The sequence below is a fragment of the Mucor mucedo genome (assembly GCF_025094135.1).
Source record: "Mucor mucedo strain NRRL 3635 chromosome Unknown EV154scaffold_10, whole genome shotgun sequence".
NCBI classification, from domain to species: Eukaryota; Fungi; Mucoromycota; class Mucoromycetes; order Mucorales; family Mucoraceae; genus Mucor; species Mucor mucedo.
The window spans coordinates 74870-96398 of NW_026252294.1; the positions used below are offsets into that span (position 1 = coordinate 74870).

Genomic DNA, 21529 nt, shown 5'->3' on the forward strand with positions numbered 1-21529 from the left:
AGCTTCTAAGTCTTAATTTCGTAGTACTTGGTTCTTTTTGACAGAGAAGATTATACAACCATATAAGAAAAAGATCACGTATTTAACAAAGAAGAACCATTTGCCTCGTAGTCTTGTTTTTTTTATTCGCTCAGATATACAATATATTAACATTATATCATCAAAAGCGCTATCCCCATGTTTCTGATCTACATTCATTTCAAACGCAGCGAGCCGACATGAACCTTAATCACTACAACATGAAATCACTCATCGTATAAATTTAAAATTGATTTTTTTTAATTGCAATAAAACAAATTCATTTCTTGTTATTAGTTATTATCAAATGATGAGAGCATCCTTTACGAGTAATATTGAAAAGGCTCGGTTATCAAAGATTGGCACGGTTACGTTGATCAAGGGTGATGACTGTAGTAGTATAATAACTGCATCTAATGTTTTGTACGACGAACCAATCGTGTATGGTACGACATGGATTGCCTGGTTGCATGTTGTCAATATTATGTTGGTAAATGGCGCAAGTTCACTCATGTGGGCAAGCGCGTCAAGTGCGCCTGTAGCTGTGTCAGAATGGATGCAGGTCAATTACACTGCATTGAATTGGCTATCTAATCTATCTGCTGTAATCAATACTCTATGTTCTTTGATTACAGGATGGTCATATCAAAGATTCGGTATCAAGGCAAATGTAAGCTACTGAGACCGTCAGAATAAGCATATATTGAATTCTCTTTTCTAGGTTCTATTTGCGGCTGGAATGAACTTTATAGGCTGTTGGATTCGATGCATAGCGATCATTGTCCCTGAACATCACAGGTATACGGTCATGATGGCGGGCCAATTTTTTGCTAGTCTTGGTGGAGCATTTGTATACAAGTAAGTACATCATTCATCTGAAATACCATTAAAGCTTGACGATTTCCGGCATTTAGTATATCTGCCAAGGTAAAAAAGAAGAAGAAGAAAAAAACACCCGCAATTTAATGTCGTGAATTTAACATTTTTGGATTTTCTAGTTGGCATCTGTATGGTTTGCACCGCAACACCGAGGTGTAGCCAATACATTGTCTAGTAAGAAAAATTAATTTTAATACTCGATGTCGAAACATAATATTTCTATTTTAGCGCTTTCCGTTGGTATGGCGCTTGCGCCCGTATTAATTCCATTATTGTGTCCTACACCCGAACAAGTACCCTGGATGCTAATTGTAGTATCCATCATCTCTACCGCCTGTACCATTCCGTCCGTATTTTTACCGAGCTCACCCAGAATTCCGTCTTCACCTTCTGCCAACCAAGAGCGAATGGATTTTAAACAGGCGGTGAAATGCCTTGCTAGAAATCCTGGCTTTATATGGGTAACCATTTTGTGTGCGGTCAATAGCGGTATGGTATTCTCGGTTGCAACGTTAATTATTGAAGCTATCTCGCCCATTGGATATACCGACTTGCAATCTGGGATTTGTGCTTCCGCCAGTGTGATTGCAGGGTTCGCGGGTGGAATGCTTTCGGGTTATTGGGCCGGAAAAACTGCACAACATATCATGCTGATCAAAATCTTTACGCCCATGATGGTATTCACCTATCTCATGCTGATTTTTGAGAGTAAGTTGTTGGTGGGAGCAAGACATGCCATCATATGAAACTGAATATCTAAACATAGTGATTCCCAATGCTTTTAGTGTTATTTTAATCGCTTGCATCTTGAACGGGTTTTTTGCTTATGCCTTATTACCCATCCACTTGGAATTAGCTTGCGAATGTAAGTTATTTCAGAAAAAAAAAAGTTTTATCAACACGATACTGATAAGAACCTTAGTATCATATCCTGTGCCGGAATCCGTTTCATCCTCCTTGCTATGGGTGATTTCTACTGCAGCCACGCTTATATTTTCTGTTGTGATAGATGCTTTAAGAGCAGGTCCTGAAGCAAATCCACCCAAAAATATGAAACTCGCCATGATTGTTGCATGTATAATTGTGGCGGTGGGGTCCATTCCAACCATCTGGCTAAAAGGCGATCTAAAACGAACGGCTTTTGATAAACAAGTTACCGATGAAAAAATCGAGTTATAATTTTTATTTTTAAAACTTTTCAAGGCTCAAAACAATGTCTGACAGCTTTTCAAACTGGTTAGAATTAGTCGAGATACGAGGTTTAGGGGCTATAGAATATATATAAATATATAAAGAATACGCATAAATAATCAGCAATTCGTTTTTAAATGAATGATTTCTTTTTACCTGGTTTCACTGGGAACAAAACTCGAGTGGTTTCGTTAAACCTCCATCCTCTCGTAGATAATTCTAAAACAAACGGTAATCAACACCCCGATTAAATTTGATTTTTGTTTCTTTCTTTTATCTACCTTGTAAACACTCTTCCTCACTTGTACCAAAGTAATCACGCACTTGCTTCAACTCAATCGAAGTATAGACGTTCGGTATCATAATCAACATTTGTTCTCTGATGTCCGCTTTTATCTGTTGCACTAAAGGTACCATATACTCAGACCATTGGAAGCTATCGAGGTTCTGATACACTTGTGGATAAGATTTTTGTATCAAAGCTGTCGCAACAGACCAAATGGCATCTATTTCAGGTGTTTTGTTGTTAGAAGCCAAGATTCTCTTACGTACATGTCGAGCAGATTGACTAATTCAGAGAAATAATAATTAAAATATAATGTATACCAGAAAAGAAGCAATGTGACCTTACAGATCGTTTAACAAAATGCAACTGGCTAAATACACGGGATATAACTGCCCGAGCATAATATTGGAACCGGACGCGCTCTAAATGATTCAAGGTGATTAGTGTATATATAAACAATGTTAATGAGATTAACACAATCATTTACTTGAATCTCCTCAAACTCACAGTATTGAGCAAGTGCCTTATAGTCTTTAGCGTTTATGAGGGTAATCACATCTGTCATTATGAATAAAAAAGGGATAGAGGTTAAAGAAAGAAAAAAGTAACAAAGAAATTGAGTTCCAAACTATGAGAGTGTATGTAAGCATTTACTGTGCAATTCCAGATAAATTTGACAGGGCAAGATATGCAGGCAAAATATCAACAAAACGTTTAGAACATTATTTCCGACTATGAACGGGAATTATTCTATAAATTCGTATATAAGCAGACAATTCTCGACGTGTCCATTCTCCTTTTTTTTTTTTTATTAGGATTTAAACAATGGGCAGGTTATTTTTTTATGTGCTACTCATAGCTACATTGTTTGTTTCGTTTTCCTTGGCAAAAAGGAGCAGAATTACTAGCGAAGAGAAAGAAGAGTTAGCAGCGATTGCAGAAGAGGAACGTGTGACAGCCGAAGCAGTTGCAAAGGGCGCTTTACGGGTGGGTTCTGCAAACGTGCTTGTACCCGATGCATCTTCTGAACACCCTCTTATTATTTCTAACCCCGAAGACCAACCTTTATGTAAACCCAATATCACTCTTACCCCCTCCCACCAAGTAAATGTCATGGAAGGTTATGAATTTATGGTTCTTGCCAACGAGATCAAAAATCCACGTAAAATCATATTTGATCAAGCCAACCATCTTTTAGTTATGTCTCCAGGAGAAGGTCTATATTCCGTTCGTATGGATGAATGTGGAAATTCAGACATCAAATTAATTTTAGAAAGTGATGAAATGGACCAGCCTATCGGCCATGGTGTTGCTATTTTTGATAGACATATCTTTGTGTCTACTGCTAATTCCGTATACAAATTCCCATATAGCGATGGTCAACATTCTCCTATTCAAAATGGTGTCAAGGTGATAACGAATATTCATCCCGATGATCCTGATGCGGCTACTGATGTTGCAGTAGACCCTTTTGGTCATGTGTTCATCCCTCGTATTGTCACCGATTTAAACGCCAAAGTCACAGCTAAAGATGCCATGATCAAAAAGTTTAACCTCCGTCTTATTCCCGAACAAGGTTTTGATTATGAGAAAGACGGTGAGATTCAGGCCCTTGGTGCGAATACTCAAGGTAGCATGGGTTTCGACGCTCAAGCCCGTCTATGGGGTATTAATGGTGTCACATCTAATAGCATTGTTAGAGAGGATTTAAGCTCTGAAGCCAGTAAGTCATTTAAATAATAGAAACTAAAATAAAAAGGATGTTTTATTTATTTTCATGACCTCAGATCTTGCAGTTTCTGGTATTGCTGAAGAGATGAATTTATATGAATTTCCAAAAATGAACTATGGTTATCCTTACTGTATGACTGAATTTGACATGTTGGGTGTTTCAACCTTAGGTAAAGGTTTAGGTACACAATGGGGACACCCAACCTTCATGAACGACACGTTTAATTTGGATGAATATTGCCAAGACGAAACATCCAATCGCCCTCCTTCTGTGCCCCTCCCTTCCAACTCTTATGCTTCCAGTGTTCACTTTTACATGGGAACTTTTTGCTCAGTTGGCGATCTGACTACTCAAGGTTCCTCTGTCGGTCTTCCTTGTAACTGGACAGATACACCTATCATTGCTAACCACGGTATTGATGGTATCTCCGGAGGACACAATGTTGTTCGTATTCACTTTGATGATGTCGGACATAAACCTCGTTGGGATTTAGAGCCTGATATTATCTTACAGGAGGCTACACCTTGTAAAGGTGCGGGCTGTATCAGTCCTTTCGGTTTAGCTGTAGATCAATTTGGTCGTTTGTTTATCAGTAGTGATGAGACTAATGAAGTATTTGTTGTATCCCGTATTTACAACCAAAATGCCGTTCAGATTTTGACAGATAGAGCTAACGCAGATGATGGAGATGATGAGGAGGATGAAAAGAAGCCTGAAAAGTCTGGTGATAAAGACGATGAGGAACTCGGTGATAAGGAAGACGAGAAATATGATAAGGACGACGAAAAATCTGATGATAAAGACGAAGAGTAATTTAGAATATTATAGAGTAATGAATTTTAAAGAAAAGGAATAAAACAAATTTTCTCGAAATGATAATATAACATTTGCATAAATAACTAATGACAGGATTAAAGATTTCCTATGTGTTTTTATAATTAAGGCACTTGAAAGATTATCATACGATGGTTTCAAATTAGATGATTAAAATTTATTGTAGGGAAAGCTCAAGCAAATACTAAATTGATAAACCAGTGCATTCTCTTCATAATAACCTAAAAAATAACTTAAAAATCTTGAACGTTTTTAGTTTCTTACAATAGCACAAAGAGCCAGTCGTTTAAACTACATAGCATGTCAGTACAAAGCCTGAGTTTTCTCTAGTTTATTTTTGATGATACACAGTTGAAGGCCGACATACCAGATATACTATTAAATTACTTTGCTGACTGATTAAAAAGTAGGGCTTTATGCTTTGGTATAGTTAAACAAATTTATTTCAGAAGTATGTACACAAGAGAGGAGGAGATTTACAGATATTTAAAAAATCGGTCTGTAACCCAATCTTCTTCGGTTATATATTTTATATCCAAAGAAACCGATGATGCTTAATACACCACTAGTGATGATGACAATGATCAAAGTAACAATCACTGACCACATCCAAGGAAGCCCAAAGAATCCTCTTTTGATTGGAATAAGCACACTATCAATGGCAATGACACCTCCCCCAGCTGACACACGTCCCAGACCAGTCACATGTGCCCTATCGCTTTCTCGACCATTTTTAACCTCAATCGAAAGTTCACCCTTTTCATTTTCTCGAATGGTTACCTTGTCATCATCTGAAAGTAGAGTCGGGTATTCGCTCTTATCACGCAAATTCGATGATTCTTCGATCCATCTATCTTGCCACTCTCTTGGTATAATATGTAACTTTGCCAACCTCTCCAATTGGTCTTGATTTTCAAAAAGATCGTCCAGGTCAATTTTAGAGAATGCTTTATCGGAAGGAGCCAAAACCACGATATTGTCACGGTCAATCAAATCCTTTAGATTTGCCTTTTCCAAGATTTGGATCATGGTATTTGATTCGATGCCGACAAGTAGATTGCTATTTGTGATCCTCACTTGGTTTGGAATTTGTACCTGAGATATTTTATGGACAACGCCATTGGACACTAAAGTATCAGTGTGGGTTATCACGCCTTCGTTGCCTTCTGGTCTACCAACAAAAATGGACCCAGACTCATTTTGGCTGATACGGAGTGTTGAATTTGCTAGTGTCACAAGCTCATGTACGGAATCCCTCATATCATCATAATACAGTAATGAATTGGCTACTGCATGGTATCTAAGCACTGTTTGAAGTTCAGTTTTGGCGGTGGGGTGTACAAGGTATTGTGCTACCAACCCTAATTTCTGAAAGGCTTCATTGGTCGGTACAAATAACGTCAGTCCATTTGTTTCTTTGATTTCGTCTACTACTTCAGATACATAAAGTGTTGCAATGAATGTGGATAAATCCAGATCTAACACTAATTTTCCTAAAATGTCTCCTGGAAGTGAAAGGGGTTCCGTTATCTGATAAATAATGTCGTCATGAATATTTACTAGGTTCCAAAATAGAATTAGGCACAAATTTGGGGTTTAGTGTGTACATATCTCCTTTCTTACCTTCATCACCAATCACTCTGGCATGATCGAATTGTATTGATGACGAATATAAATGATCTGTTTCAACAGACACAGGTAATTTTTGTTGTTTTCCGCCAAGATCATGTGACTTGAATTGTGTTGTTAATAACATGTCATCTTTTAAATTTGCTTGGGGCCAAGAACCATTGACAATATGATAGCTGAGCCAAGCTTTTGATATCATTGATGCGTTCATTGAGTCACAAGGGGGCACCAAAAAAGTGTAATTAAGCTCTTGCTGATCCAGGTAATTACCAAGGTCATATTGATCAAACCATTCTACCATTTGAGTAGCATTGTATCCATACATGTATTTTCTTGTATTGAAATGAATAGCGTCGTGCTTCATTGGATGCTCGATTTCATGGATGACTCCATTAGAAGCAATGATATCAGACTGAGTGATAGGAATGTCATTGACAGTCATCTTTTCCTTATTCGATGTAATTACTAATGAATCCCCCGAGAGTGATTTAACTATATATAATAATCAGAACAGTTACATTTAAATAAACAATGAACACTTTACATGTCGTCTTTCCAGATTTGAATTCATCCATATAGATTACTTTGTCGATAATCGTATAATTGAAATAAACTGCCAGATCATCTCGACCATATTTAGACTTTAAATAATTCGACTCGACAGAATTGTAATTTTCAAAAGGTGTCTCTGTTGTTGACAAAAATACCGTAAATGGTCTTTTCTTCTCTAAAAGATCACTTATTTCTGCAGATGCCATGAGGTCATACATGACTTTGTTTCTCATCTTAATTGAAGCTCCTATTTGTAAATAGTCAGCCACGACCCAAAAAAAAAAAGACTCCTATTTTTTTTATAGATAACAAACCTATCGAAGCGGGTGGTTCCAACACTCTATCTAAAACTTGTATGTAGGTTTCGTTGTTCACTTGAATGTCAGACGATATGATCTTTGCCTCGTTGATGAAAATCTTGTTGGATTTTGTCACTTTGATGCGTTGACCACCATCGTCGGGACCTCCTTCCAAAAGGGTTTCTTTCAGCTGCCCGTTATAGAATTCGTCTGTTTTGATACCCTTTTTGATAAAATGGTATAAAATAGTTGAGTTGGCTATATCGGCTTTGTATTTCTCAAATGCATCATTATCCGGAGCAAACACAGTTCCAGATCTAAGATCATTCACAAAAGATACTAGCTTTAGCTCTTCCAGGTGTTTTAAAAGTGTAGAAAATCTTTCTTCCTTAGAAAGCACTTCAATGATTGTTTGTGATCCAAGTACTTGGGATATCAGTAATAATAATAATAATAGAGGTATTTTCATTTCTTGGGAGAAAGAAGAAAAAGAGAAGAGAAGGAAAAGAAATTAAATGTTTTAATTACCGAAAAATTATGCAGTCTGTCACCCGACCATTAGTCTCTTTTTTTTTGAAGTCCCAAAATTATCTACGTCAGAGAACTAAAAATGAGTTCCTTAGAAGGTTCATGTTGCGCACATATCATATACATATCAGTATAAAATTAAGTCGAATAAGGTAATGCCTTTCCACCCCCAATTCATGAATCGGTTGATATGACTTTTATTATGCTGAACATGAAAGAGTCCCATGCTAGATTCTTTTTTTTTTCACGATCATTGACGTTGTAATACAGTTTATAAACACAGAAGGATTTTAAGCACAATCGTGAAACTGCATTGATTTGAATTTATCATATTACCATTGATGACGATGTAGCGGTTTTGTAGACAAGGATTTGCAATAAATTTAAAAGTGTTTTGACCAAGTGGATTGAAATCACATGTAATGATAAAAAAAATGTTGATATCATTGTCAATACGAATTAGATCATATTGTTCTTTGCAGTTATCCAATACATCTATTAGTATGTAAATTGATATTGAACATACGGACTACATAGATACGGAAAACTCTCAAATTCTCTCCTCCCTTGGGCAGCTAATTCATCCTTTATTTAGATAAAAGTTTTGTTACTGTAAAACTTTTCAAACTTTGTCATGATGATTACACTCGACACTCTCGCCTGTCTATTGTTAGTAAACCACAGCAAAGAAAATTCTTGTTATTACTGCCACGGATAGCCCAAACTTTTTTCTTTAATAAACAAAATCTATCAACACAGTCTGACATAAAAATCACTACACTCTGACATAAAAATCACTACACTCTAATCCATCTATAGGATTATGAGACTAAATATCATTTAAAGAGACAATTCCGTTTATGTTTTCGCTTATGTTTGTGCTAAAATTACTCCTTTGCTTTATATCCAGTCTTTGAGCTCCAAACTCTTATATGTAAATGACATTGTAGTCCATTAGCATTTAAACCTCTCTTTCTTGGTGCCAGTTTGCAGCTCATTGGATACCACTCGAACCGACGTTTTGTATTTTGGCTTATTCGTTTTAATGGAGCTTTTTGGGTTTAAAACACTCATTGCTCAATTGACACTTTGTATTTATATTTCTAATTGTAAAGTGATTATTTTATTAATGTAAAAAAAGGGTAGAATAAATTATTGGTATTGTTTATCATGGCGCACTCTTTGATTTCTTATATCTTTGTAAGTATCCGTTTGAATGACTGACACGTTCCCTACATTTTCGTCAGAGCTTGCATCGACCACCTGTAAAAGTGTTTTCTGGTGGGCTTTGACTAAATCACTGCCAGACAGATATCCATAACGGTTTCTTATAATATATTGACTGATAAACCATTCCACTGAAATAATTCTGCTTTCGGGTGTCATCCGCATGGCAATCATACATATAATCCAAACCGCAAAGATAAACCCGGCCAGCAGCCAAAAGGGCCATTTCCATAAGATACGATTCACATAATACTGGGAAGAGATATAATTCGATTGAAATGTGACGGTATCCGTATAAGGTTGCTTGTTGTTGTAATCACATAAAATACGACCAACCATTGTACCAAGTATTCCTAATCGGTCTTGAATCATCTGTACACTCTCCCCTGGAATTTTCTCTTGTATATCAACATAGGTCGTTATGTTGGCGCCTAATATCCAGCTCATTAATGGATTACGAGTTACCCCGGAACCTGGTCTAGTCATTTTAAACATAGCACTCATAAAGTCAAAAACACCATTTGGATAGGCTCTTTCAAACGCAGTAATATCCGATATACGTTCTGTGTGACACAAGGTATCTTTGCACGTCGTCGATGCAGTTGCGTGGCCCATATCAATTGTGCAAGCTACCCATTGGGATGAACCTTGTACCGCTAGATCTAAATTCAAAATTAAGGCTATCTCAGCGTACCAAGACGATATACTTCCCTCTAAGCTATCCTTGGCCGTAAAATTGCGAGACATAGGTTCAGCATTTGTAAATTTTTCACTTTTGGGAACAATGGAACATGATACATTTGCAAAGGGCAATTCACGCACGAATGTTGATTCTCCTCTTAGACCTTCGGGTATACTTTTGTCGTAGTATTCATTTGTATAGGTAGCATTTTGGTTTCGCAAGCTGTTGAAGGCATCTAGAGTTGATAATGGCAACATCTTTCCTAATTCACCTATAAATTCTGTAGCTACGCAGGATTTATAGTCTCGTGTGTAAGATGTCATGGTGTCATTAGAAGAGACAAGACGTACGCCCATAGATACAACCGCAAGTTGTTTTGTCACCGTACTCACTATTAAAATAACAAAGATCAAGAGTATACCGAACCACCTTCTTCCTGCAAATAGTATGGGTAAATGGGAAGAAGAGTAACCACCAACGACAGCAGAAAAATGTGAAAAAGTAGCTCCTTGATATTTCATCAATGTGAAAGAAACCGTAGAGACAGCCTTCATCAGGGTGGCAACCACGCAACCACCAATTACGGTTGATATCACAGACACAATGATTTTCGACTCTAAGGATTGGGATTCTGCAGCGGTTGCACCTGTCCAGCTCCATATACGTTCTTGCTCGGTGTGAATAAAACAAAAGATAATACCAATAGCCGGTATGAGTGTCCAGATGTAGAAATCAAAGATGCCAATGGTTCCAATATTAAACACATCAGCCGAATGTTTTACGAAACTATCGGTTTCTTTACTTTCCTGCTTGTCAGTTGACATGTTGTAGTTTGAGGTAGCAAAGAGGTTGGATAAAGAAGAAACAAAGAAGTAATGGTAAGGAATAGGCTTATTTATCTGTGATATATAGTGACACACAGCCGCCCATTTTGGTATTGTTAACTTGCCACAATGACTTTTTATTGTGACCGATTCTCATCCTGAAAGATTTAAATAGGTTAGCTAAGATAGGATCATTCGTGTCAACTGCTTTGTGTAACTCTGAATAGGGTGTTTGTTCTATATATCTTCTAAGCCGTCTGGTATCGGAGCATCTGATTTTTTAAGAACAGAAAAAAGTATATTTGACTTTTTTATCATTACCGACCTTTTAAAAGATAGGTGTAGCCTTCTCCATTACATATAAAAGGCTCGATCTATCTGGGTCTAATGCGATTAAGCAGGAAATAAGTGGAATGTTTATATACTTTAAATGTAAAGTTTTTTTTCTTTTTTTTTGGCACACAATTAAATTTATAGGTAATTGTTTTGTATAGTTTATTTAAACACGAGTCTGATCTCCCACCATATGCAGTTAGTAGTATGCAAAAGCCCAATATTGCCTAGAATGGAAAGTGCCACTCTTGATCCCCAGATGATGGTTTCAAGCCCACTTGTACACTAATTTCAGAAAATATTAGATCAAAATGTAAAAAAAAAAAAAAAAAAAAAAAAAAAAGCGATTAACGCACGCCCATTAAAATTTCTTTTTGGGATTTCCACGCTCGTATTTTTTAAGCGCTGATAGCACACTCATATAGACTTGGATTTTGTATCTGATCCGCACAGCATGCACTAAAAAGCTCCAATTTTAAGAAATTAAGCGGGAGAACAGTGTTTTTTTTTGCCCTGGGAATCGAATTAGATGGGTGTCTGACTAACTGGGAATCGAAAAGTCTTACAAATTACGTAGAAATCAACTTGATAAAAAAAAAAAAAAAAAAAAAAAAAAAGATAGAATGTAGTTTCTATTCTGTATTTGAAGTCGGAGAAGGAATTAAAGGTTCACCCAAGAGGCTAAAAAAAGAGATACAATTTGATCTGACACTGGCGTATATGTAATCATTCGCAGAAAAACAACGGTCTGAAGAAGCTCCATAGTCAGTTTAGCCATTATGATTCTACGGCATGTTCCGGGGTTGTTACTCTTTGTGAAAAGGAATTCTTTTAATTCATTTTTGTGCTTTTCGGTTAATTCCCCTATAGCTAATGTCTCAGGCATATCTTCCACATCAATACCGACAAGCATTGGTACAACACGCTTTGCATCGTAATCCTTCTTGATGTTGGAAGGGAAAACCAAGTAAAGAAAATATAATATAATTGTGATAGTGGCAATACCCGGCTATGGTACGTATCAGGTACGCCTGTATAACGGGTAATGAAAAGCTTATATTACACTTCCATGTACTTATAATAATTAGTGAAATGGAATTTGTGGGAATCCTGGTGTGTGTGATGTTTTTTTTTTCATTTTGCTTACACGAATCCGGTTTTATTGTATGTGATAAGTCCAATGTTTCTTTAAAAGTCAAATATGGAAAAACTTTAAAAAAGCGAGCATTTAAATCCGAATTTATGGTTTAAACCCCTCATTACTGTCAATTGACACTATGTATTTATATTTCTAATTGTAAAGTGATTATTTTATTAATGTAAAAAAAAAAAAAGGGTAGAATAAATTATTGGTATTGTTTATCACGGCGCACTCTTTGAACTTTTATATCTTTGTAAGTATCCGTTTGAATGACTGACACGTTCCCTACATTTTCATTGGAGCTTGTATCGACCACCTGCAAAAGTGTTTTCTGGTGGGTTTTGACTAAATCACTGCCGGACAGATAACCGTAACGGTTTCTTGTAATATACTGACTGATAAACCATTCTACTGAAATAATTCTGCTTTCGGGTGTTATCCACATGGCCATCATACATAGAATCCAAATCACAAAGATAAACCCGGCCAGCAGCCAAAAGGGCCATTTCCATAAGATACGATTCACATAATATTGGGAAGAGATATAATTCGATTGAAATGTGACGGTATCCGTATATGGTTCCTTGTTGTTGTAATCACATAATATTCGACCGGCCATGGTGCCAAATATTTCTACTCTGTCTTGAATCATCTGTACACTCTCCCCTGGAATTTTCTCTTCTATATCAACATAGGTCGTAATATTGGCGCCTAATATCCAGCTCAACAATGGATTACGAGTCACCATTGAACCTGGTCTGGTCATTACAAACATAGCGTTCATGAAGTCATATATACCACTGGGGTATTCCTTTTCAAAAAGCGTAATTGGAGACACCCGTTCTGTATGACACAATGTATCTTTGCACGACGTCAAAGCTGTTGCGTGTCCGACATCGATTGTGCAAGCTACCCAGCTAGCATTTTCTTTCAGGTCGAGATTCATAGCTAGGGCTATTTCAGCATGCCAAGATGATATACTCTCAAATAAGGTATTTGCGGCCGTAAAATTGTAGGACATGGGGCTTGCACTAGAATAGTTTGCAGTTCTGGGAACAATGGAACATGAGACGTTTGCATAGGGTAATTCACGCACATAGGTGGATTCTCCTCTTAGACCTGCGGGTATACTTTTGTCATAATACTCATTTGTATAGGTAGCATTTTGATTTCGCAAGCTGTTGAAAGCATCTAACGTTGCAAATGGCAGCATTTTTCCTATTTCACCTAACCCTGTTGTAGCTACGCAGGATGAATAGTTTCGTGTGTAAGATGTCATGGTGTCATTGAAAGAGATAACACGCACACCCATAGATACAACCGCCAGTTGTTTTGTCACTGTACTGATTATTAAAATAATAAAGATCAAGAGTATACCGAACCACCTTTTTCCTGCAAAAAGTATAGGTAAATAGGAAGGAGAATAACCACCAACGACAGCAGCAAAATGTGAAAAATTAGCTCCTTGATATTTCATCAATGTGAAAAAGATTGCAGAGACGGCCTTCATCAGGGTAGCCACCACGCAACCACCAATGACGGTGGATATCACGGACACAATGATTTTGGACTCTAAGGATTGGGATTCTGCAGCGGTTGCACCTGTCCAGCTCCATATATGTTCTTGTTCGGTGTGAAGAAAGCAAAAGATAATACCAATAGCCGGTATGAGTGTCCAGATGTAGAAATCAAAGGTGCCGATGGTTCCAATATGAGACGTATCGGGCGAGTGTGGTACGAAACTATCGGTTTCTTTACTTCCCTGCTTGTCAGTTGACATGTTGTAGTTTGAGGTAGCAAAGAGTTTAGATAAAAAAAAGAAACAAAGAATGAAGAAAGAAGCAACAAAGAATAAAAGGTTTAAAGGAGTAGGACTTATATATCCGCGATTTAAAGTTACACATAGCCGTTCTGATGGTATTCTTGTTGTTGTCACAATCACTTCTTATTGTGCTCATCCGGAAGAGGTTTTAAATAATATTTTGACTTCTTTTCCCTGCAGAAAACTATAAAAGATAACAGTTATCATTTGTTTCAACTGCTTTTCATGAGTTTTGAATAGCTCCTTTGTTCTAGAGGTTCTACAAGTTGCCTGGTTTCGGAGCACCTGATTTTTTAAAAACAGAAAAAAGTATATATCTGACTTTTTTTTTTTTTTTTATCATTTACCGACCTTTTGCAAGAAATAGATGTAGCCTTCTCCAATTTATGCACATTACAGAAAAAGAGGATCGATCCTCCCGACTCTTTGGCTACAAACTTTTTTTTTACTTTGAATGTAAACACTTTTTTCTGCACTCAAGTAAAAAGGAAAATGATGTACTCCATCATGTGTAATTAGTAGTACGCAAAAATCCTAATATTACCTAGAATGGAAAGTGCCACTCTTGATCCCCCAGATGATGGTTTAAAGCTCACTTGTATCACCACCGCGGTTTATTCGTATTCGTTTCACAGAGAGGATCTAAAAAAATCTTAGAGGGAAGGACAGTTTTTAAATTAAGGTAGATTTTTTGAAGCTTTTTGTGTAAATAAATAGCACAAAGTGCAAATACAGGTGTCATGGTAATGATGCGAAAAATATGGGATAGGACATGCTTTTCGTAAATAATGATTGCGCTTGAGACCCTTCACCCCAGAAAAAAAAAAAAAGGGCCTTTTTGTTCAAGTGTACTATTCATTGATTTGGAGGTGTAAAAATGTTCATTTATAACGAATCATGTCGTAAAATTAAAAAAAAAAACTTTGCCTCAAAGTGCTTTCCCTTGACGCACCCAACTAAGTGGGGTATGAGATTTATGACTTTATGATTGGACAAGAATGATAAAGACAGAGCGAGTATATTATTTTATTTAGCGCAGCATAAAAATTCCATAACCCTTTTTTTTTTTTTTTCTCTCTCTCTTCCCTTTTATTTTTTTTTTAATTTCTTTAAAGTATGCCACTGGCCATTCAACGACAAAACGCTTTTAAAAGTGAAAAAGCACCCTTTAGCAACGTAACCAAAAAAATAAATATTTTCTTTTTTTTTTTACACGGAAAAAAATAAATAACTTATTTGCTTTTTTAGTACGGTTGTTGTATCTGTCTTTTAAATGAAGAATGGGAAGCCTGGACAAGAGTGCGTTGTCAATGTAGTAGAATGTAATGAGTTTATGAACTCTTTTCTTTTTTGAACCAACCCAAAGTAACTTGTTGTAGAGACTATCAGGCTCATGCTTATTGTTTCAGCAAGACAAAACGGTGTAGACACTGTCATGCACCCTATGTAGAGAAAGGTATTTCCAAAACAGAAAGAATGAGACGATGGATTCAGGGTAAGTAAAGAAAGTAGGAGAGGATGTAAAAAAAAAACCTATTGCAAATTGTTTATTTTGTAGATAAGGTGAAAAGATATCGAAAGGCAATTGTGGTGATGATATGCATTATGATTTGTACAATGGTGTTTATGGATTTACACAAATGTACCCGAATAAAACGATTTGATCATCATGCGATACCTAGTTTACCTGAGAACGACCATATCTACTTACCTGTAAGTCCTAAATAGAAAGATATAATTGAATGAGAGCCTAAAAAAATAATAATTAGGTGTTGAATCTCGGTTGCATGAATTCAAGGCCAAGTAAATTTATTTTAAATGTTTATTTCTTTTTCTTTACATGTCCACTCTTGATTTTTATATACACTTTGTAAAAAAAAAAAAAAAAAAAAAAAAAAAAAAAAAAAAAAAAAAGAAAAAAAAAAAATCAAAAAAAAAAGCAAAAAAAAAAAAATTAAATGGTTTTTTTCATCTTCTTCTTGGGAGCACGTGATCTTTTTAATTTAGTACAACCTTCACCTGTCATTAAATGGAGTTTCCAACCTGCATCATTAGCAGGCAAGATATTGACAAGACATAAGGGGCAACGTGCATCATATTCACCCGTCTTGAGTTTACAACCACCTTTCATCGTATGTTGATGCCATTGTTCCACAGGAATTGCTTGTCTACATTTAGGACAGGCCTTGACCAAATGGTGTCTCTCACAGTCTACCAACATGTGTTCATTTAATGTCGAAATCTCCGTTACAATTTGGCATAAGGAGCAATTGGTTAATACCGGACACGTATTGTAATAATGTTTGATCAAGGTATCCTCATTAAACTCTGCATTGACTTCTTCACAAAAGATACATGCATCATTCTCGTTGACAGGCTCTTTGATAGGTTTACTACGGGCCGTAGTAGGTCGACTACCCGATTTATTAGTCCTCGTACTCTTCTTGTCAGTTGTTTCTTTCACACTTCGATTACTTGATCTCGTCTTTCTCTCGGGTTGGACAGCTGCTTTACGTAATTCTGCTTGTGTTTCCTTGGTCGTAGGTGTCTTTTTAATCTTGTTTGTCAAGATGGGAGCGGGTGTATGAAATGAGCCTTTATCTACTAGCTTTTGAACCGTCTAATTTTTTACATTTCACCAACAACAACAACAACAAAAAGTTAGCGTAAATGTGTGTTTTGATTTTTTTTTTTTTAGATAACATTTAAAATATTTCTTTACCCCAGCCAATGAGACACGCAATGTTTCGTCAATGTAAGAGCTAACTATATTAAACCCAATCTGTTCAGAAATGGTAACGACAAGTTTTACAGCGGCTTGACGAACGTCATCATGACCATGATTTAAGTAAGCGACGACAAAGGCCATCAAGTCCTGTAAGGGGACAGACACTTTACACTGATTATGGACGGATTTTTCAACCCCTAATTTCACGACGAGGGCTTCTACCAATTCTACACGGGATTTGGCTTCCTTGTAGTTATGGATCAAACGTTCTGGTTTGCAAATAAATAAGGGCATGAGAGAAAATGGGGGAGAAGGGTAAGATTGGACTAAAACGGAGATAAGAAGGGTGGCAGCAGTTTTGATCTTGAGGTTTGTATCTCCTGTACGTTTCAAAAGACCTGAAAAGGTACGTTCGATCCATTCAATGGTCCAACGTGGGTCAATCCCTGTTTCTCTGCAGAAATCGTTGAGGTGATGCCATGTAGTGATGGCGAGAGAGACAATGGGCTCTCTTGAATCCATCACGGCTTCTTGGATCATCATGAGTGTGGCATTAATAAAGTTGGAGATGGATCGTGTGACGGTATCAAGGGCCATTTCATCTTCCTCCTCTTCATCGTCATCATCATCGTCATTCATGTTGTGATAGGGTGCATGGTTTTGTTGATCAAAATAAATCATGGTACAGAGATCGTCCAATTGATTGTCTCGAGCGAGGGATTGTACGGATTCGATACGTTGTTCAATTAAACCCAAACCCCTTGTTCTACATTTGGCCTTCATACTGAGTACACAAGCAACGATATCTTCTCCAAACACTTGAATGGCAATGGTGTAAGGGCCTCGTTCTTCGTCCATGATGGGTTCGGGTATACTTTCAGGATCTTCAATGATGGGTATAATGGATGGTATCATGGTGGGTTCTTCTGAGCCGATCACAGTGTCTTCCTGTACATGATAATGATGGTGTTCTTCTTCTTGTTGTTCATGTTGTTGCTGTTGCTGCTCATATTGTTGCTGCTGTTGCTGTTGCTGTTGCTGATACTGCTGCTGCTGCTGCTGTTGCTGTTGGCTATGACTATGGGGTATATTTTCTGGTATATCGAGTGGAATGACGTTTCCTTCACTTGTGATTTGAACATGAGCACCCTTCAACATGGTTTGAGCTGCTTGTTTGATCTCTTTGATATCATCCTAAACAAAAAAAGGAGAAAAGTGTTAGTTACAAGTAGGGGGATGATTTTAAATTATAAAGTAAAAAAAAAAAACCTTAATTTTCTCTGCTTCATCATAATCTTTTGTTTCGACGGCATGTCGTTTTCCAATCTCCAGATCTGACAAAATTTTTGTAAATTTTTCCATTTTTTCTCCCAAGTATTTATAGGTTTTTGCGGTTTGATATAATTCAGAACGTACGGCGTCTTCTTCGGCATGAATGAGAGCGGAAGTCCATTGACCAAGTTCTATTTCGAATCCACTGGCGGAAGAAAGTCTGTTGAGAGAACTTTGGTTACTAGAGACACTTGTTCTTCTTGTGGAGGTACTGAGGATACTGTTATCGTCGAATGGATGACGTACGATATGGTTCTATATAATTATTTTAGGGAGTAAGGGGAAAGGTATTGTTCAGGAGATGGTATATAATAATAATAATAAAAAAAAGAAAGGGGGAAGATGATTAGATTGAATTTTTACCTGTGAAGAAGAAGATGGGACTATATTGGCTTTATCGACAAGATGTAAAGGTTGACCTAGAATATTTAATGCGAGAATACCGACCTTTTTTGGTGTAAGTTAATTTTTAAGCAGAGAAAGAAAAAGTTGAGGAGGTTTATTAGAAGAGGGGGGGGGGGAACTTACTTGGTTGAAAGTATTGAGTCTATTACGATGACAGTTTCTTATGACGAGTCGCACGTATTCACCATCCGAATTGATTTTTATTGACTTGAGTTCCCGAGCACGAAATTGTGCGCGTGCATTATTATCAAAACAAACATAACTATTATTAAAAAAGAGGGTCATTTTTTGTTGTTGTTGTTGTTTGTTGTAGTAGTAGAGAATTTACCCTAATCGTGTGAATTCAATCAACATATTATCTTCATCGTCACTGGGAGGTGTATCAGGTGCAATGTCATCCAGTATATCTTTAGCGTCTTTTAATAAACCAATGTAAACGTCAATTTTGGTAGCGATTTTGAAATGATGTGAAAGAATTTGAACTTTGGAAATACGTGCGGTGCCGGATAATAGATGAATGATCAAATCCTGTGGGTATTCAGGGCATCTACAAAAAAGAATAGGATGAGTGACTGATAAATAAACATTTCTTTTCTTTCTTTCTCTTATTTTACTTTGGTGTTTGCCAGCCTTTGCACTTTACTGGTATAGAGTCTAGTTGATTACCCGGACTACTTTTGGCTAATTGCTCAGGGCTGTAATCATCGTCAAATGAAGAACAATGTACAATTTCGTAAGGAAGAGAAGTAAGTGACATTTCCTCCTTTTTATGTATATGTGTAATTTCTTGCAGAAGAAAAGAAGAAGAAAAAAAAATAAAGAGAGAGAGAAAGAGAAAAAGAGAAAAAGAGAAGAAAATATATAGTTAAATATACAAGATATAAAACTCGTGGTTCTGCATGACTCAAAATACTTATTCTGGAATCTCCCCAACTACGCCTCAGCCTTTTTTTTTTTTTTTTATTATTATTATTTATTTATTAGAGTTGACAACAGAAAAAAAAAACACGTGCGATGATGAGGTATGGTATATTAGTTGTAAGAAATGTAATAAAAAAGCCAATGAAACCTGTGTAGCACAACCCTTAGTACAAGTGTCACTTAATATATAAAGTCGGTTCTTTATTTTCTCGTTCCTTTTCTCTTTCTTTTCCACTTTTTTTTTTTTTTTTTTTATATATATATAAATATGTCTCATAATTTTGATCCTCACAGTATGCATAGATCGAGAAAACCTAAACCTTTATTTGGACTATTTCGAAAGAACAAGCCAGAACCAGTGTTAGTTCCCTCATCATCGAATTCTGTACCACTTCAGTCTATCGTCTTTAACGACCCAAGGTTACCTAAGGGAAACCCATTGTTATCACCTCAATTACCACCACCAGCAGCAACCACCACCTCCAGGCACACTATACAGACCAGACCCAGATCCAAATCCGTCGGTAGAGACCCTTCAGCTCATTCAAGACTAATGGAAGAAAGGGAATCAGCTTTAAATAAACTATGTTCAAGAGAGATGACTTCACCTACTTCCTCGCTGGCCGAGTCGTTACCGTTGTTATCTCCTTCCTCTCACCATTACTATTCACCCAACGCATTGCATGCACCTCCTCCCGTACCTCCCATTCCCAAATGTCACCAATCCCCCACCACCACCACCACGAGTAATATGCGAAAATTCTCTTCAGCGCACGATTTAAGAAAAGCCGCGAAATTACAACAAGAGTGCGTGATTCAGGCTCAAACTCAACCCTTACCGCCGCCTCAAATGAGAGACTTGGCGCGGTCAAGGTCGTTTAATGGTGGACAAAGGAGCCAGAGGCAACCATTATCACCTGTTTTCATGAGACCACGATGGCCTCGTTATCAAGCAGAAGAGGAAGATGATGATGATGTGCCACTAGGGTATTTACAATCCCCCATCAGTCGACCTTCTTCTTTATTGAGTGATGCAGAAGAAGAGGATGATCAGGACCTTGTACCGATTGCGATATTAAATACGGCGGCGGCGGCGGGGACGATGAAGACGGACACGTTTGCGATTGAGAATGATTATCAAACAGCAGCGGACAAGTACAAGGAAAAGGTCAAACAAAAATTACAATTTGATGAGACGGATAGTGAGGATGATGATGATATTCCTATCTCCCTGTTATCCATTCATAAAAATGTCTTTTTATCCAAATAGAAAAAACAGAATTCCTTAGTTTAAATTGCAAAAAAATAAAAAATAAACGTTTTATAATTATTTTTTTTTATTGGGTCCCCGTTTTTTGTCACACACACACACACACTCAAAATTCTGGTTTCTATGACGACTGTCGATCAAAAAAAAAAAAACAATTTGGCTTGAATTATTAAATCACATGTAATTTATATTAGACTCTCAGCCAAATTTTCTTTTTTTTATTATTATTTTTATTAGTTTCATTTATTGTTGAGCCTTGTGTTGGCCTCTGCTAGGACCAACGATGGCTTCCAGGAATGTGGTACCGAGTTGATCGTCCAACGCGGTGTTGACTGCTTGAACGTCAAAATCAGATGTTTGTGCTGCATGGTCTGTAATGAGGGGAAAACCAAGGGGAGCAGCTTGTACGAGACCGAGGAAACAGATGACAGCTAACAAGAGGAGAATTTTGGAGAGCATATGTAAAGGATATTAGATGAATGAAATAAAAATGAATGAAGAGGGGAGAATGATCCCTTTTATATATATATATATATAATGAAAATCACGGCTGCAATGCAACTGTTGATCTTTGCTCCATTGTTTGACTCTTTTCGCACTACTGAGAAAAAAAAAAAAAAAAAAAAAAAAGATGAACTATCTTAAACCCGGGACCAGGGAATTGAAAAAAAAAAAAAAAAAAAAGATAACAGTTTTTATCAATTTGAAACTGCGTCTTCCTGTAACCTCTCTTTTTTATTGAAGAGAAGATCCATAGTGTGTTAAAAGCAAGAGATGATGATTGTCGGATAAAGTTTAATCCTCTTTATTTCTTTATCAGTTTGCATTAAAAGACGGATGGTTTATACCCCCTCAAGTGTTTAAAAGACCGCCCTATCTTTTAGATAAAAAAAAAA

The 21529-nt window shown here is 36.8% G+C and overlaps 10 protein-coding genes across 10 annotated transcripts; 4 read left to right on the plus strand and 6 right to left on the minus strand.

Annotated features, from left to right (window-relative positions):
• Positions 1-328: 328 nt before the first annotated feature.
• On the plus strand, positions 329-2076 carry EV154DRAFT_599070 (major facilitator superfamily domain-containing protein; the record flags this gene model as incomplete). The annotated part of the gene is made up of 7 exons (XM_051607088.1): positions 329-688; positions 740-876; positions 933-945; positions 1017-1071; positions 1126-1605; positions 1664-1762; positions 1820-2076. 7 exons carry the CDS (start codon positions 329-331, stop codon positions 2074-2076), a joined length of 1401 nt encoding a protein of 466 aa, XP_051461872.1.
• EV154DRAFT_494982 (COP9 signalosome) lies at positions 2037-3002 on the minus strand. The gene is made up of 5 exons (XM_051599978.1): positions 2862-3002; positions 2720-2796; positions 2370-2656; positions 2245-2307; positions 2037-2165 (listed from the first exon to the last, which is right to left on the minus strand). Exons 1-5 carry the CDS (start codon positions 2937-2939, stop codon positions 2086-2088), a joined length of 585 nt encoding a protein of 194 aa, XP_051461873.1. The 5' UTR covers positions 2940-3002; the 3' UTR covers positions 2037-2085.
• Positions 3003-3199: 197 nt separating this feature from the next.
• Positions 3200-4919, plus strand: EV154DRAFT_599072 (uncharacterized protein; the record flags this gene model as incomplete). Its single annotated transcript, XM_051607089.1, has 2 exons — positions 3200-4097; positions 4162-4919. The coding sequence occupies 2 exons, from the start codon at positions 3200-3202 to the stop codon at positions 4917-4919; spliced, it is 1656 nt and encodes a 551-aa protein (XP_051461874.1).
• Positions 4920-5105: 186 nt separating this feature from the next.
• On the minus strand, positions 5106-7889 carry EV154DRAFT_573276 (FAS1 domain-containing protein; the record flags this gene model as incomplete). Its single annotated transcript, XM_051606383.1, has 4 exons — positions 5106-6499; positions 6564-7061; positions 7114-7368; positions 7436-7889. The coding sequence occupies 4 exons, from the start codon at positions 7887-7889 to the stop codon at positions 5427-5429; spliced, it is 2280 nt and encodes a 759-aa protein (XP_051461875.1). The 3' UTR covers positions 5106-5426.
• A 1211-nt stretch (positions 7890-9100) lies between these two features.
• Positions 9101-10681, minus strand: EV154DRAFT_559226 (uncharacterized protein; the record flags this gene model as incomplete). The annotated part of the gene is made up of 1 exon (XM_051605536.1): positions 9101-10681. One exon carries the CDS (start codon positions 10679-10681, stop codon positions 9101-9103), a length of 1581 nt encoding a protein of 526 aa, XP_051461876.1.
• A 1615-nt stretch (positions 10682-12296) lies between these two features.
• EV154DRAFT_494988 (uncharacterized protein) lies at positions 12297-13990 on the minus strand. Its single transcript, XM_051599979.1, has one exon. The coding sequence runs from the start codon at positions 13933-13935 to the stop codon at positions 12361-12363; it is 1575 nt and encodes a 524-aa protein (XP_051461877.1). The 5' UTR covers positions 13936-13990; the 3' UTR covers positions 12297-12360.
• Positions 13991-15052: 1062 nt separating this feature from the next.
• On the plus strand, positions 15053-15930 carry EV154DRAFT_494994 (uncharacterized protein). Its single transcript, XM_051599980.1, has 5 exons — positions 15053-15153; positions 15226-15299; positions 15357-15472; positions 15536-15690; positions 15747-15930. The coding sequence occupies exons 1-5, from the start codon at positions 15094-15096 to the stop codon at positions 15849-15851; spliced, it is 510 nt and encodes a 169-aa protein (XP_051461878.1). The 5' UTR covers positions 15053-15093; the 3' UTR covers positions 15852-15930.
• On the minus strand, positions 15850-19386 carry EV154DRAFT_495006 (uncharacterized protein). The gene is made up of 7 exons (XM_051599981.1): positions 19057-19386; positions 18771-18989; positions 18566-18704; positions 18401-18484; positions 17975-18292; positions 16700-17899; positions 15850-16597 (listed from the first exon to the last, which is right to left on the minus strand). The coding sequence occupies exons 1-7, from the start codon at positions 19197-19199 to the stop codon at positions 15932-15934; spliced, it is 2769 nt and encodes a 922-aa protein (XP_051461879.1). The 5' UTR covers positions 19200-19386; the 3' UTR covers positions 15850-15931.
• Positions 19387-19558: 172 nt separating this feature from the next.
• EV154DRAFT_495009 (uncharacterized protein) lies at positions 19559-20693 on the plus strand. Its single transcript, XM_051599982.1, has one exon. The coding sequence runs from the start codon at positions 19632-19634 to the stop codon at positions 20631-20633; it is 1002 nt and encodes a 333-aa protein (XP_051461880.1). The 5' UTR covers positions 19559-19631; the 3' UTR covers positions 20634-20693.
• Positions 20694-20772: 79 nt separating this feature from the next.
• Positions 20773-21182, minus strand: EV154DRAFT_495012 (uncharacterized protein). Its single transcript, XM_051599983.1, has one exon. It carries the CDS (start codon positions 21090-21092, stop codon positions 20877-20879), a length of 216 nt encoding a protein of 71 aa, XP_051461881.1. The 5' UTR covers positions 21093-21182; the 3' UTR covers positions 20773-20876.
• Between the last annotated feature and the right edge of the window lie 347 nt (positions 21183-21529).